Source organism: Atta cephalotes (genome assembly GCF_000143395.1).
Source record: "Atta cephalotes unplaced genomic scaffold scaffold00060, whole genome shotgun sequence".
Taxonomy (NCBI): domain Eukaryota; kingdom Metazoa; phylum Arthropoda; class Insecta; order Hymenoptera; family Formicidae; genus Atta; species Atta cephalotes.
This window is the reverse complement of record NW_012130124.1, coordinates 1,220,918-1,238,006: the sequence shown is the minus strand read 5'-3', so window position 1 is coordinate 1,238,006 and position 17,089 is coordinate 1,220,918. Positions and strand designations below refer to the sequence as shown.

Genomic DNA, 17,089 nt, shown 5'->3' with positions numbered 1-17,089 from the left:
CTACGTGTAGTAGTACGTTGTATTCTTCTACTACTATATATAATAATAATTATTAGTCTATAGTAGTAAGTTAAGTAGTTAGTAGTAAGTAGTAGTACTATATATATATATATATATATATATATATATATATATATATATATGTATGTATATGTATACATATATATAGGATGTCCCATAATTTTTGTCAAGCGTTTTTGTGTAGATAGAGCGGACTAAACTGAGTCAAAAAATCCTTTACATTTTGCAATTTTCACAATGGTTAACTAAATGTTAATTACAAAAAATTGCCGAATATTGGCCTTCAATAATTTTTCGTACAAATACTTTACAGAAAAATTTTACAGAAAGACAACAAGAGATAACAATAGTTTATTTTCTTTTCATAGAGCTTTAAAAATTTTTTCATATCAACTTTTTAGTAGCTCATATCAACTTTTTAGCTCCATTTTCTTATTGGCAATTAATTTTTTATCAACATGAGAAAATACGATATTAAAAAATTTTGAAAAAATTCTCAGAACTTTATGAAAAAAAAATAAGCAATTTTTGTCTCTTAATTATGTTTTTCTATAAAGTTGACAGTATTTAAGTAAAACGTATGCACGCACGCACGCACGCACGCACACACAAGGTGTTCCCTTCATTCTCGACATTCAAAATATCTCTGTTGTTAATGGAAGGACAAATCCATTGCCTACATTACTGTTTGCCTACACCTCATTCGTCTACAAATCGATTGTCATGTATTATTGCTTACAGCTCAATTGTCTACACACTTTTGCGCACTAATATAAAATTAAAAAACGAAGATACGTATGTACATATGTATTATTGCTTACAGATCGATATAATTTAAGTGCCTGTAGGCAATCAATTTGTAAGCAATAATATATGTAGGCAATCGATCTGTAGACAAATGGTGCTGTAAGCAATCAATTTGTAGACCAAAGAAGCTCTCTTTTGTTAAAAATATAAAAAAAAAGACAAAAGTAAATAAAATTAAAAAGAAAAAATTGTATGTTTTGAAAGAAATAATATTATGATAAGCAAAGAATTTTTCTCAAGGTTATATTTTTTGAGATATTAAGATCATCATTATCATTTTTTGAAGTAGAAATTATATGATATTTTATGTAATATGATTTCTCTTATTCTATAGATGAAAGTATTAAGGCATAGTTATCAAAAATCAATAATTCAGATATTTTTCATATTTTAGCACACGCACATTTTGACATAGAATATAAAATATTTCGTAAATTATTCATTTTTTAATATTTTATAATTATATCTTAATATCTTTGCACAGAATAATGAGATACCTAAAAAAAATCTCTTAAAAAAAGAAAAAATATATGTTAAGTGCATAAAAAATGTCGAATATTACATTCCTTTTAAAAAACGCATGCGAAATAAATATAATTAAACAATTATTTCCTAATGTTACTCATAAGATAGATTGAAAGTGATTAAAATGATCAACTGGATTATATTGAAGAAAAAATTTGGCGTGCTCGAGTCGCATTAAAACACAATATTCTAGGACCAATATGTTTTCATAATACGGTTAATAAAGTTATTTTGTAAGTTAAGTTTATTAATATAAATTAATAAAAAATTATTACATATAATAGTCTGCAGATACACAATATATGAAAACTAATTAAATAAAGAAGAGACGGTACTCTTGTAAATTCATTATCTATAATATTTCTACATTTAAATATATTATTAATATTATTACATATTATTTCTCTGTAATTTATGTCACGTCTGTTATTTGTATATTTTCATATTCCACAATGTCATTACACATATATATGTATACAAATATCTACTATTTTAATTTATAATGTAATACTATGTTGAAATAATATATTCACAGAAGTGCAATTAATGTGATCCGGACACGCTAAGTTTTTTCTTCACTATAAGTTGACCATTTTAGTCACTTTCAATCTATCGTATGTATCTTGCGTTATGAAATGCGTGGCTAATTGCATTTATTTCTTATTTTTTATTAAAAGAAATGTAATATTCGATATCTTTTTTATGCACTTGCAGTTTTTTCTTTTTGAAAAAGCTTTTTTTATGAATTCCACTGCTTTTTTAAAAGTTTGAAAATTATAGAAGTTGATAATACTATAGAATTCAAATCTTCTAAAAATAAAGAGATAATAATAGTAATAATAATAATAATAATAATAATAATAATAATAATAATAATAATAATAATAATATGTGATATTTTAGGATAATAATATATAAAAATGAAAAATAAAGATTAATTGCCTCCCTCGCTTCCTCACAGCGTCGTCATCGTCGCCCTATGGCCCGATATCATCATCGTCATCACTCGGCATCATCCTCGTCCGGCATCGTTTAAAATTATTAGATTTATAAAGTACCGCAAACTTCTATCCTGACGCAAGACGCGGTCATTTCAAATTTACGTACTGCTATAAATGTACATTTCAAATTTATGTACTTCTATGAATGTTTAGTTGAGAAAATAAAGTCGTAAAATATGTAAATAATTTTTGTTTATAATTAATTTATTTATAAATAATATGTACGGAATGTAAGAAATATATACGAACACTTAATTGATGTATTCTTTAATCTATGGGGTACAACTTTGCTTCCGCCGTTTTTTTCCGAGATTCGAGGCTTTATTGTAAAAAACTGGTTATACATTTATGATTCAAAATATTGTCCATCGCTGGCCTACTTTCTCCCATCTTTTGGGTAGCGTACGAATCCCGCGTCGAAAAAACTGGTCATCTTTTGAGGCTATCCACGAATCGATCCAATTTTTTACTTTTTCATAAGACCGGAAGTGCTGGTCAGCCAGGCCGTGTGCCTGATTGATCGAAACAAGTGATAGTCAGAGGGAGCAACGTCTGGAGAATACAGCGGGTGGGGTAGGTTCCCATTTCAACGTTTCCAAGTATGTCTTGACCACTTTCGCAACATGGGGTCAAGTATTGTCATGCTGCAAAATCACTTTATCTTTCGTTGCATTGCGGCCGTTTGTCTTTCAATGCTCGGCTCAAATGCATCAATTGCGTTCGATCGCCTGTGATTGTTTCAGTTGATTTTAACAGTTCATAATACACTATGCCGAGCTGGTCCTACCAAATACAGAGCATGATCTTGGACATCAAAATCACCGTTCTTGCGTTGAAACCACTCACGACACGTTCTTTCACTAATAGCGGCTACCATAAGTATTTGAGAGCATTCGATGAGCCTCAGCCGCAGATTTTTTCATATTGAAGCAAAAAATTAAAACCTCCCGCAAATGACGAGAATTTGGCTCGTAAACTAACATTTTCAATCGAGAATAACTTTATGATGCAGACACAAATCGACTAATGTTTCTATGGGGTTATGTTGACAGATGCCCAAGTTTATTGTATGACGTCTATGATCTATTTATTTCGACTATCACTTACCGCTAAAGCCATCTATAGGAAAACGGCGGAAGCGAAGTTGTACACCTAATAATATGGGCTTATTTGTCATTAAGATTTTAGTACATGAAAGTATATAAAGATACATGTAAATACAGTCAGTATTCAAAGATGAATAAAGATATAATAACTTCAAAAGTGAATTTTGAATTGAATCTTGAATGTCCTAAACATTCTTGAAAAATTACTCGATCGGAGCGGACGTTTTTCGCACCTATCCTATAAGTGCAAAATATTCCTAGAATATTCCTAGAATATTCCTAGAATATTATATGGATATTATTTAAAATAAATTAAAATAAGTTATAATATTTCGAGAATATCATATAATATTTGTTAATGTTATTCTATATTCTATAAAAGTTCTATAAAAGAGAATATTCTATAAAAGTTATATGTCCACTTATATAATCTTGATTATATAATAACCTATATTATATCCTTAATATCTTTGAAATATTATTAAAATATTTATAAATATTAATTATTTTTAATTTAGTGCAATTTAAATTCAGTATCCAGTAATAAAAAGTTTTTGTTAGTCTATGCTGGCATCTTGTATTAAAAAACGTTTCGCCGTGATTTTTAAGTACATATTCAATTTTATAACTGCACGCCAAAATCATTTTTAGTCTTTAAACATATACTTATATTGAATAGTTGTAGTAATTTTACAAATTAAAATAAATGTTATACTTTTTAATGTTTATATAATATTACAATATCATTAAATAATGTTATTTTTAATAATCATATAATATTATCAGGAGTGGATATTTAACTATTTATTTATATTTCAAGAATATTATTTAATATTATACAATATGATTTTAGTAAAATATTCTTGCAATGTTACATTTAATATTCTAAAAATGTGTCTAAAATATTATTTAATATTAAATGATATTATGCGCCTATAGAGTAGCAACACTTAAGTGTATATGAAATCACATAAAATGTTGTAAATCGTGAACATATGTAGTACAGTTCCGTTATATTGACATAAAACTGAAAAAGCTTTGCGATACTTTATAAATCTAATGACTTTAGCGTCGTTGCTTTCATCCGTCGTCGTCGTCATCCGTCATCTCTCTCTTTCTCTCCCCCCTCTCTTCTTCTCTCTCTCTCTCTCTTTCTCTCTGTTTGTCTCATATATATCGATATATATGTATGTATGCATTAATGTTCACTTATATTGCTCTCTTTAATTTTAATGTAATTTTACTTAAATGAAGTCAGTTTAATGGACAAGATGCTTTATATGTATGTCACACGATACGACTGAAAAAAATCTGAAAATCGTAAAACTTCAAATAAAATTAGTGGTAACGTCACGAATTGGCAATAGCATGAACATATACGTTCACACGTCAAACAGCCCGTTTTATATTTTTATGCATTGAACGCTGCCGTCGCTTAATTTATGTAAAAAAAAACACATAATTTTGTTTTTTAAAAAAATAAGGAATTCGCAATATGCATCTGCATATTTTTTAAAAAAAAGAACTATGTGTTTTCTTAATACCAATTATAGACGTATAAGATAAACCTCAACATTAGCTATATATACCTGGGTTGGAGCGCAGAATGCGAGAAGCAAAATGTGGGAGCAAATTCTTTTTCTCTGTGCACGTATCTTGACCGTAAATTTATTTTGGTAACACTCAAAATAATCAATGTTGTTAGACAGGTTTTTGACGGGATGAGGTTTTTAGCAGTGAGGCAACAAACACAATGGTGTAGCCAATGTAGGAAAAATGAACTTAAGGTATTGAAAAAGAGCAATTAAGAAACATAAGATTAAGGAATTCCAATTTTTATGGCTAGATAAGAATATTTTTAAGAGATGATTAGCTCCTTACCATCAAGAAAATAAAGCATTATCTATACTGCATACAAAAAGTTCATCAGATATGCTAAATTAGATTTGATTCAGAGTAAATATATTAAAAAAATAAAAAATCAATTGATACGATTAATAACAATAATAAATTAATAAAATTTGTCATAAAGATAAGCTCAAACGAGTCGAAATTAAAATAGCAACTTTTATGTTGAATACAATACTGCTTTTTACATCGCAGATCACTTAATTCTACTGAAGGATATTTGTATAGATCCTGAAGTTGTACAAGATTTTACATTAGGCGACTTAAATGCACAAATGTATAGTTGTATATAAAATATAAAAAATATAAAAAATATATTAATTTTTCAAAAAATTTTTAAAGCATGAACAACTAATATTATAAAACTTCTGTTTACTCGATCGTAACGGATACGTTACTGAAGTTACATTCGGCGCGCATGCGCCAAAAATCCGTCCTGCCTAACATTACTCAAAAATTCTACCTTCATCAATTTTGATAAAATTAGACTCATTTAATGCGTTGTTGTCGAAATGAATGAATCTAGCAAAAAAATATTGCTCTGCCCCAAGATATTACTCGTTGAAGTTAACGACTATTCAGGTTAGAAAATCTGTCACATCGATGGCATAGAGAACGCGTAAATGAGGCTAGAATAAATATTTTTTGCTTTAATTTCATTAAAATCAGTGAGAAAAATAGAATTTTTGAGAATTACCCTTATTTTAATATCTTATTTTATTCTTTCAGTAATATAAATGTCAACTGATGTGCGCGCAGAAAAGAATAGCCCTAATATTTTGCTTCTCGCACTATTTCTGCCAAATCCAGCACTTAGAAAAGTATATATAAGTATAGATGTATATAAGTATAGATGTTGGATCTATCTTATAGAGAAGCTATCTTATACCTTTTCTCTTGGAATATACTGAGTGTAACCTCGCTCTATACCAGTTGCGTATAAGTGCTGCACTACAAAAGTGTACCATGATGTACACTACTTCATGCTATCGTGTTTAATTCTGCTGCCGGTTGATTTTCATTTTCAAATTTTTAATGTCACTGGCACTCTACACCATCTCTTTGAGATCGCAAACCCCATTTCGTGCATAAAATTTGCACTATAGCCGTGGAAACACGTTACACTGAATGAGTGCGTCTATCACCAGCCAAGGAAACACGCTACACTATCTGCGTGATGCTCTGATGGGCGATAGTGCAGCCAAGAGAAAACGCTATGTTTATGATATCAATTAATTAATTTCAATGTTCTGTGTAAAAAAGTATTAAGGTATAGTTATCAAAGAACGTTTGGTTATAAGATATTGTATATTTCATATCAAAATGTACAAAACAAAATACATATTAAATATCTTATAAATTATATCAATTATTTGACTAACTCTCTCAATATTTTCATATGCAAAGTAATTAAAGGAATCATATTATAATACAAAAATCATGTAATTTCATTTTAAAAAATGGCAATGACTTTGATATCTCAAAAAATGACCTTAAACAAAATTTTGTTCACCATCCCTTACGAAAAAGAATGATTGATCAGATATTGTAATAGAAATACAAAACCACACAAAAGTATTACAGTAACTACATGTAAATATTATAGATAGTTGTGTGATATTTCCACATTGTAATCGACGGATTACAAGAAAAGTAGTAAAGGTCATCTACAATGAACAGTAGCTGAGATTGTAAGGCTGTAAGACACATAAAAAATAAATTGATATAATAGGATATTTTCCGATATAATAGGATACAGAGTAAATCCATAAACATTAAGAGAGTAGAACGTAGCAAATGGATTTCACCCGTTCATACTTACGGATTTACTTTACGCCTTATTACAGGAAAATCAGCTTGCTCCCGATGTCTTACAGTCTTACTACTACTGTTTATTGTCATTGTAGACAGTCCTGTATGCGTGATCTACAATGGACAGTAACAGTAGTAATGGATTAAGGAGTAGGCGTAGAAATCAACCAATCATGGTCGATGAGGCGGATAAATTATGATTGATCGATTTTTATGTCTATTTCTTAATTCACTACTACTACTGCCCATTGTAGACTACACATTATAGGACAAACAGGCTATAAACTATTACAGGCAAAATACACAGACAGTAATGTTGTTTAACTATACAATACATTATTGTGAAAATTAAAAAAAAAAAAATACATATTGTTTCCCCATGTAATCCCATTTCTAATGTCATTTAACACTTTTACCATGGTTATTCTTTCCAAGCTATAAATTTTCAGCTAGCGTTGCTTTCTGCGAATGGTCACCCATCCATCCTGCAACCACGCCCAACATTGCTTAATTTTCAAGATGGGAACTAACAGTTCATGATTATCTCTGAACATTTCTCGTTTATAAAAACATAATTATAATAGATGGTGTCAAATAGAAACATGTATAGTTAGAATACACTTTTTTCATAAAAATAAAGTTATAATTCTTCTATACTCATTTTTACGTATATCCAGCGACGTTAGAATTTAAGGTGATATTTCATTTGTGCGTTTTTAACGTACAACAAATTTTTCAAGCCTATTGATTGGTTATGAGATAAAAGATCCGAGGACCTCTCTGTTCTGTACACACATTTGTGGTACGAAAAAAACGCATAAATGAAATAGTACCCTAAAGGTTAATGTATTCATGTGTAATCTTCCTGTTATAGTAATTTGTCCATTGCAGTTTTTGTTATTATAATAATTACACGCATGTAATACACTCTGTAACATTATTATCGGCGTTAATCTCTCTCTCTCTCTCTCTCCTCTCTCTCCTCTCTCTCTCTTTCTCTTCTTTTATTACAAAAATTTAATTAATTACACACATGTGATTCGTTGTGTGTAGTAATTTCGCACGAAATAGTAATACAGATTACAATATCTGGCCAGTCTTTCTTTTTCGCAAGGAATATTTGACTTTTTAAAACAAACAATTTCCCTTTTATATTTTGTCATATTATTAAGAATATCAGAGATATTTTAAATGTCAAGTTAGAGAAAGTATATATCCTCCCCCTTCCCCCCCCTCTCTCTCTCTCTGTGCGCGTGCGTGCGTGCGTGCGTGCGTGCGTGCGTGCGTGTGTGTGTGTGTGTGTGAATGTGTGTGTGTGTGTGTGTATAACGTGCGCTGTGTAAGTTGTTTAATTTTAACTGACACTAATATATCTCAAGAATGAAATGTGGAATTGAAAAACGTTTTAGATAAAAATTATGTAATATTGAGGGGGCATAAGATGGCTAAATTATCTTGAAAGTTATTTAGAATCATGGTTTTAATAATATTTGTTAAGATAAAGGTCAATGGAGATTATTTCTCTTATTTTCATTTTTAATGTAAAAATAAAAATAAGATTAACAATCATATCTGATTGCATATTGAGACATATTGAGACATCATGACTCTAAACAACATTTGCCATCGGATGAATACTTTGAGTAATGCTAATACGGACGATACTATAACCAAACTTAAACTATTTTTAATTTTATAATTAGAGATTTTTTACGAAAAAATATTTTATGTTTTGAGAAGCTGACAAGGTAAGCTATGAAAATATGTAATGAAAAATGAAGGGTCCTATTTTAAACATTCTTACTCTAATTGATAGTGCCACCTAAAGTTAAACTAATGGCTGCATTCAGCGGAATTAATAGTTGAGTAAGCGCTTGCTGCTGTTGATGTATTCTTTTAGATCTAAAAGAATGCTGATCTAAAAGAATACATTAATAACAGCGAGCGCTTATTCAACAGTTGAGTCCGCTAAATACAACCAATAATATCTTATGTCCCCCTCCACGGAGATTCTTTCTCTACCACAATACTTACTACAAAATTTTGGACAGTTCTCATAATTCTGTATGATACTTATCCATGTAAAATTTAAAATAAACAAAGAGCGTTTATATCTCGAAAATGAAGAATTTCCAAATCTACGTTTATATGACTTTTTTCACATCTTTAGAGAAAGTAAAATACGATCACCAAAATTTATCCTCTTATTTCGAAAGCTTTCTCTCTCTCTCTCCCCCCTCCCTCCCTCTCCTCTCTCTCTTTGAATAGACAATTATTTTAAGTAAGATATCTAATTGAGACTCCTCAGTATCGCAGCGTATAAGAGATTGTGATGTTATAAGAGAGAAATGATACATTAAAATTTCTTGCATGCTATTTATGAATAAAGAGATTTGGATAAAACAAAATAACGAAATCGCTTGGAAATATTTGTAAAAATGAGTCTATCCTTATTTCCTTTTCAATCATTAACAAATAATCATAAAAGACACGTGAAATGAAAATATATTATCGTATGCATAGTAACGTTGGTAAATGCACTTTACAATTATTTACTGACCGTGGGGGGAGGGAGGTAAGGATAACTTCGACACATTTTTGTACGTGTTTTAGAGTAACATTATATTCTATTCTTACTCAAATTCTCTTTATTTACAAATGCAAGAAACATTAATGTATCATTTCTCGCTTATGATCCAATATTAGACCGCGGTAATTATTCAGAAGCCTAAGACTTTCGATGACCGATGAATTAGTAACCATGGTATGTATTATATAATATACAGGATGAGTAGAGTCCCTTTAGTAAGAATCAAGTCAAGAATGAAGGACATCTCTTGACTGGTCAGATTTAAACACCATTTGCGGATACTTTCGATGTAATAGTGAATCTATGAATTGGTGTGAGCAAATGTTTCATGGTGTAGAAGATGCGAAAGCGAAATCGGATATTAACCATAGTGAAATTGTACTGTTTCCGGCCGATACTAATGGCGTCCTTCCGCTCTTATATCTTAACTCTTACTAGAGGAACTCTAAGGGTGGGGCATTTTAATCGTTCCAGGCGGATATCTTAGAAACTAAGAGAAATACAGGAAAGTTTTATATAAAAATTATAGGTTTTCTTGGGAGAAAGAAGGTGAAAAATAACAGATTTTGTATATGGAGCAAGGTCTAATCAAGGTCAAAATGAATTTTTGAAATGAATTTTTTAAATAGAAATTATTTTTTACTGCATATTCTTAGCTGGAAACAAGGCATTTTAAAAACACTACAAATTATTTTTTCGTTAAGCACTTTTCGAGTTATAAAACTTGATAGTTATTATACTGCCTGACATTAGCATTATCCAAGATGTACCACATGGAGGTTACTTAATCGGATTTAATCTGTTATATGTGCGTATGTGCATACGTGTGTACGTGCATGTGTGGAGGGAAAGGAAGAGGAGTCAAATTTATACGTATCCTGTTCTTGTTTCTATTCATTGTCTGATTATGTTTGACAATCAATCAGCTCCAGGTCGACTGATCTGCATTTTCCTATATTTAGCATTACCCAAAATGAACCAGATGTAACAGGGATTTCAATCCTTTGGGATGCTTGATTTACGTAAGTTCCTTTGCCTCTCAATAAAGTATCTCAATAGTTGATCGAAAAGTAACTTTTCCCCTTCCCCACACATACACATACGCACATACAACAGATTAAATCCGACTGAGTAATCTCCATGTGATATACCTTGGGTAACGCTAATGTAGCAGTAATTGTCAAGTTTTATAACTCGAAAAATGCTTAACGAAAAAATATTTTATTATAATAGTGTTTTGAAAACGTTTCGACTTCAACTACAAGAATATGCAATAAAAAATAGTGGTTCCTATTTAAAAAATTCATGTTGACTTTGACCTTGATAATGTTCTATATACAAACTCTGTTAATTTCACCTTCTTTGTTCCAAGAAAACCTAAAACTTATATAAAATATTTTAATTATATATTTTTCCTGTATCTCTCTTAGTTTCTGAGATATTTGCCTGGGGCGATTAAAATGCCCCAACCTGTATAGTTTATTTTGTGTAAGTCCTCTTTTCATCTGGTGATTACTCCTATGTAGCATGAATGAAACACACATTGAACGTAGTGCACTTATTTTTACATCGCTTTCATCTGCTTGTACTGTGTTATTTGTTAGAATTTTACACTATAACAAATGTAAAATTCAAAGAAACAGAATTGAGATAATTCAATTCAAAGAACTATCCTTATTCCGACAGCTTTAAAAAATTGTAATATTTTCTACCTTGTGTGACCTTAGTTAAGAAACAAATATGTCTGTAACAATTGGCACGTTTTGCCTGTCAGTAAGGAGTATCTAAGAATATAAAAAAGTTGTTTAACTGCTGACTGTTATTCAACTGCCTATAAATGTAATGTAAATAAATGCACTTATTAAATTTACTTAAGTAATATACTCCTTACAAACAAAGACCTTTGGCCAGAGTAATAAATTTTTGGACAAGGCTTTTCAATATACATTCTAAGACTTTTTTCTAAAAAAAGAACAATTTTATCTTTATTTCATCATTATCTTTTTCTCTTCCTTCTCTTGCCTTTTTGTTTTCTTGTTAACATTTACACACATACAGAATACATCTGTATACACATTCAAACTATCTAATGCTGATCTCTGTTGCTGCATGAATAGTCTTGACACTTTAAAAAGTTCACTAGTTTATGTGTATATATACATTCATTTAAATATCTTACTTTACAGATTAACAACGAGCCATTTAAGATGTGAGGCCATTGAGTAATTGTAGTTCATCTCTTGTAGAACTTTTATTTAACTGTAGAATAATTTTGTTGAGAATTTTGATTTGAAGACACCCACGTATTGAATACATCTCTGAAACACAATAAAACACAATAAAATATAAACAATAAAATTGAAAACAAGACTGTTTATGTTAAATACATTACTTTAAATACGAAGCGCCACTACGGCACTGAATGCTAAGATGTTGAATTATTATATATATTCATTTAAATGAATATGTAATGGCGCTTCGTATTTAAAGTAAAACATATAGTATAAATAGAAAGAGAAATTATAGAACAGATGTACAAGAATAATCTCTGCGAATTAAAAATATATGGCAATGTACACTGTGAGTATATGATCAGAGACATGTAATAAAATGTAACAATCATCATTGTTTATTTAATAATATTACAATATTTATTTACATAAAATGTACAAATTAATTTAACAAAGGAAGTTTCACAACTGTCCGGAATCAATTTGATTCTCCATGAAATATGTTGTAAAACATAAAAATTTAAGAGACGTATTCTTTTTATACGTGCGCTAATTCATAATTGTTTAAAGAGTAATACACCCTTTAAAAAAAAAACGATATTTTACTTTTGAGATGAATGAATATCATCAGAAGTATAAAAGATAGAAAAAAAATGTTTAAACAAAAGTTGTACTGTTTTAAGAGTACTTTAAAGTTATAAAAAAAATTTTTAATTTTTAATTTTTTTGTTTAACAAAATATCCCCATTACCAATAATTTTCTTAAATTTTCAATTTTTTTTTAAATTAAACATTTTATTGACAAATTAAATATTTTTTTTATGAATTCAACCATGTGTAATAAAGTTACATTACGATCATATCATTTTCGAGAATTAATTATTAACGCTTCCGTATTTTAGAACACATTTTCCAACAATTTAATGCACTTTTGATTAATTAATATAATATGTCGATAAAATTTATTAATTCGCTCAATAATATTTTTGAGCAAATTAATGAATTTTAAAAAATGTATAACATTTTTAAATGCTACAGTAGTTTTTCAATTTATTTTTCAAAGAGAGAGAGAGAGAGAGAGATTTAATTTTATATAATAATTTTATTATAAGAGAATGAATTTGGAATAAAATTTCTTCTCTTCTTTAATTTTTCTTCATGGAAGAAATTAAATGTCAAAGAATTAATTACAGATTATGTATATATTTAAAAAATCGTACATTTTTGAAAATCTGAATACATATATACAGTCATAGAGCATATAGAAAACTATACAAATTTTACTTGAAACATTTTTTTTATATATCTTATTGTTCTAACGATAATTACTTACGCATATGAGCATGGATAATATATATACGAAAGCGTTAATAATTAATTCTCGAAAATGATATGTTGTAATGTAATTTTATTAAACATGATTGAATTCATAAAAAAATAATCTTTAATCTAGTAAAAAAAAAATGAAATTTAAGAAAATTATGGGTGGTGAAGATATTTTGTTAAACAAAAAATTAAAAAAATTTGGTTTTCTTTGTAACTTTAAAGTACTCTTGAAACTCTACCATACAACTACTTACTTACTTATATACTTACTTATATACTTACTTATATACTTTTATTTAAAAAATTTTTTTCTGTGTTTTATACTTCCTACGATATTTGTCTCCAAAAAAAATATCGTTTTTCTTCAAAGGAGTATTTTAACATGAATTAGCGCACATATAAAAAATATGTGTCTCTTAAATTTTCGTGTTTTACAACATATTTTATGGAGAATCAAATCAGTTCCGGATAGTTGTGAAACTTGTAAAACAGAGAAATTGTATATAATATCCTTGCCTGCAATGGCTGACCACACATTCATTGCTGCAGTATTCATCTTCCCATTCATTATTAGATATAGCAGGATTAGGACATCCTTGATGTATACACGGTGAAGGTCTTTGTCCTGTCATAGTCACTTGTGAAGGATTTACTGGCGACGAAGAACTAGATAAAGTTTCAGACTTCATCGGTAAATCCTCAGATTTTATAAATTCTGCTCTAGGTGGACTTGTATGTATTATTTGCTGCTGCTGTTGTTGCTGCACTTGTACTTGCTGTACTTGTTGTTGAGGCACCTATAAATAATGTTAAAAATGCTGTATAGCGTTTGCAAAAAATATATTGCATCGTTTGACTAATACGTTTTTATTTTATAATTAAGTAACGATTGATACAAAACATTTCAATAACTTAAAGAGGTATAATAATTAAAGAAAATATTTTGTTATATTTCTCTTTTTTTCTTTTTCCTTCTCTTTTTATGCAAAGAATAACGATTTCAGTTCATTTTGCTCCTTAAATTTTAAGTCAAATTTGTATACTAAACGATGGTATATAATGAAATATTAATCTTTGAAAAAAATTTAAATTGTATACAATGAAAGATTTTGGAGATACAAGGGACTCAAATGATTAAATTCCTAATATTTTCAATATTGTTCAAGCACTACAAGACATGAAAAGAAAATTTATTTTTCGTAGATATATTTTTACTTACTTCTCAAGGTACTCTGGAGCTTTTTTGTCCACCCTAAAGTTTACTATTATAGACTTTAAAAGAATGTAGAAAAATTCAAGACTATTTATCAATATCTCTACTACATTGCCAAATAGTTTTAGTATATCATAATAGTTATTGAAATGTTAAAATCTTTATTTAATAAAAATTGAAATTTATGCCAAGAAATTTTGAAAGAATGCCAAGAAATTTTGAATAAAAAAAGATCCATTGTGTGCTTGTAATATTAATTTTATTTTTGTGTCTACAGTGCTTGAACAATATTGAAAATATTAGAAATTTGATTATTTCATTTGATTTCCTCGTATCTCCAAAACTAATCATATACTCAGTCAAACTTTTTTCTAAGATTAATATCATATAACAATGTTTAGTATACAATATGATTCGAAATTCAAAGGGCACAAACACACAAGTTAAAAGATGTGCGTTTTGGAGCCACTCTTTCTATCTATTCTTATAATATTATATAAATATATCGAATTTATTATATATGATTTATTATATATGATTTTATTATCCACTACTCAACAAAATTAAAGGATCGCCTGTTCTATCCTAAATATAGGCAAATTTCAAAATAAAATAACTCTATTAAAATAACTCTAACTAAATATAGGCAAATTTCAAAGTAAAAAAATCATCGTATCGAGATGTTTAAAGAAGAATTTTATAGCTTGAAACTTCTACTTTTCAGATCGATACTTAAAAAATTGATCTTACTGATATTTTGTAAAGTTATACAAATATAAATGAAGATGCATCTCACATTTTCTGCGAAATTCCACGACGAAATTAAAAAATTGTACACAAATGCAATTTATGTTATTTGATAGAGTGAATTTTTATCTTTAATTTATTTTTTAGCAATGAAGCATTGATTTTTTTCTTCGAATTATTCAATGTTGAAGCAAAAACGACCTTTTTTACTTCGATGTTGAATAACTCAACGAAAAAAAAATCGTACAGAGGTCAATAAAAAAGCAAATTAAAGATAAAAATTCACTCTTTCGAAAGCTGTAAACCACATTTGTGCGCAATTTTTAATTCGCGTTGTAAAATTTTGCAAATTTCATAAAATTTTGAAATTTGATGTATTTTCATTTATATTTGTAATTCCATAAAGTATCAGTAAGGCCATTTTCAAAATACCGATCTGAACAATAGAGATTTCAATATTTAAAATGTTTTTTAAACATCTCGATAAGATAATTTTTGAAGAAGTTATTTTATCTTGAAATTTTTGCCTGCTATTTCTTAATAAAATTAAAGTTAATAAAATCATCGTTAAAAAGGACCAAACACATTTTTCACATTGTACATATCTGCGAAGAACGATCGCAAAACAATATTCGAAAAAGCATTTTAAAGCTTTAACAAATGCTCTTGATTGTAAGTGAAGTTTGGTATTTTCTCTTTAAAATAATTTTTAATTGTTACGCTAATTTCTTTCACCGAGTAATTTGAAGTGAATTTTTTTAGCCTTTTCTGTAAAAATTTTTAAAAATTTTGTCACCACGTTTTAAAAATTTTTAGAAAAAAAACTAAAAAAATTCAAATCAGTAAAAAAAATTGTAACGTAAACTATTTTAAAGAGAAAATACCAAACTTACCTTACAACAAGGAAATTTGTTATGACTTTTTCGAATATCGCTTCGCGCTATTCTCCGCAGGCAAAGAAACTATCATTAGAGTTAAGTAAATAATATAAATAGTACCACTCGGATTTTACTTTTTAATTTGATAGAATTCAGGCGTCAGTTGTTGATATCAAATCTTTTACGGTACATATCATTAGAGTTAAATAAATAATAAAAGTAATACTACACATTTGAGTTTTACTTTTTACGTGGTACAATAAAAATAGTTCACTTGGGTTTTATATTGTATTAGATTGGAGGAAAAGTTCTGTAGATTTTTTAATAGATGATACTAGTGTCATCAAATGTCAGAAAAATAGATATCATGTATCATTCAAATGCCAGTCTGCCGCACATTTTTTCACAAATCACATTACGTTTGACATTTGGCAGAAGTATTTGCTTTGGTCGGACACGTTTTGCGTGTACGGCATATAAATAAAATGGAAGAGTAAAAATTTTCGCTATATTTTGCTGTTTTTATTTCGTAAAAGCCGTAAAACGGATGTTAAGCGCGAAGTACGCGCCATGTATGGTGTCTCAGTTTTAAGTGCGGTAAAAAATGATTTGTCCACTTCCGTTCCGGAGAATTTAACCTTCAAGATGCATCACATTCTGGACAGCCAAATGCTGCTGACGACGACTAATTCCTGGCTGCAGTGAAGAGTGATCGGCACTTAACGACTCGAGAGTTGTGGAGCGCTTCAGCATTCATCATACAACCGATCGATTAAAAAGCTTGGAATGATGAAAAAGATCAATGTATAGATACCACACGAACTGATTGGAAAGAATATCATAGACCAGATTTTGATGTGAATCTCTCTTGAAACAAAACTCTCTAGATTCATTTCTGAAACGGATCATCATGAAAAATGGATT

At 28.8% G+C, this 17,089-nt stretch overlaps 1 protein-coding gene across 1 annotated transcript in view; it reads right to left on the bottom strand.

Annotated features, from left to right (window-relative positions):
- Positions 1-12,021: 12,021 nt before the first annotated feature.
- Positions 12,022-17,089, bottom strand: part of LOC105623602 (TOX high mobility group box family member 3-like) — a 227,896-nt gene continuing 222,828 nt past the window's right edge. The window contains 2 exon segments of the mRNA XM_012204989.1: positions 12,022-12,088; positions 13,844-14,124. Of these exon segments, the coding sequence (XP_012060379.1) occupies positions 12,022-12,088; positions 13,844-14,124 (348 nt within the window).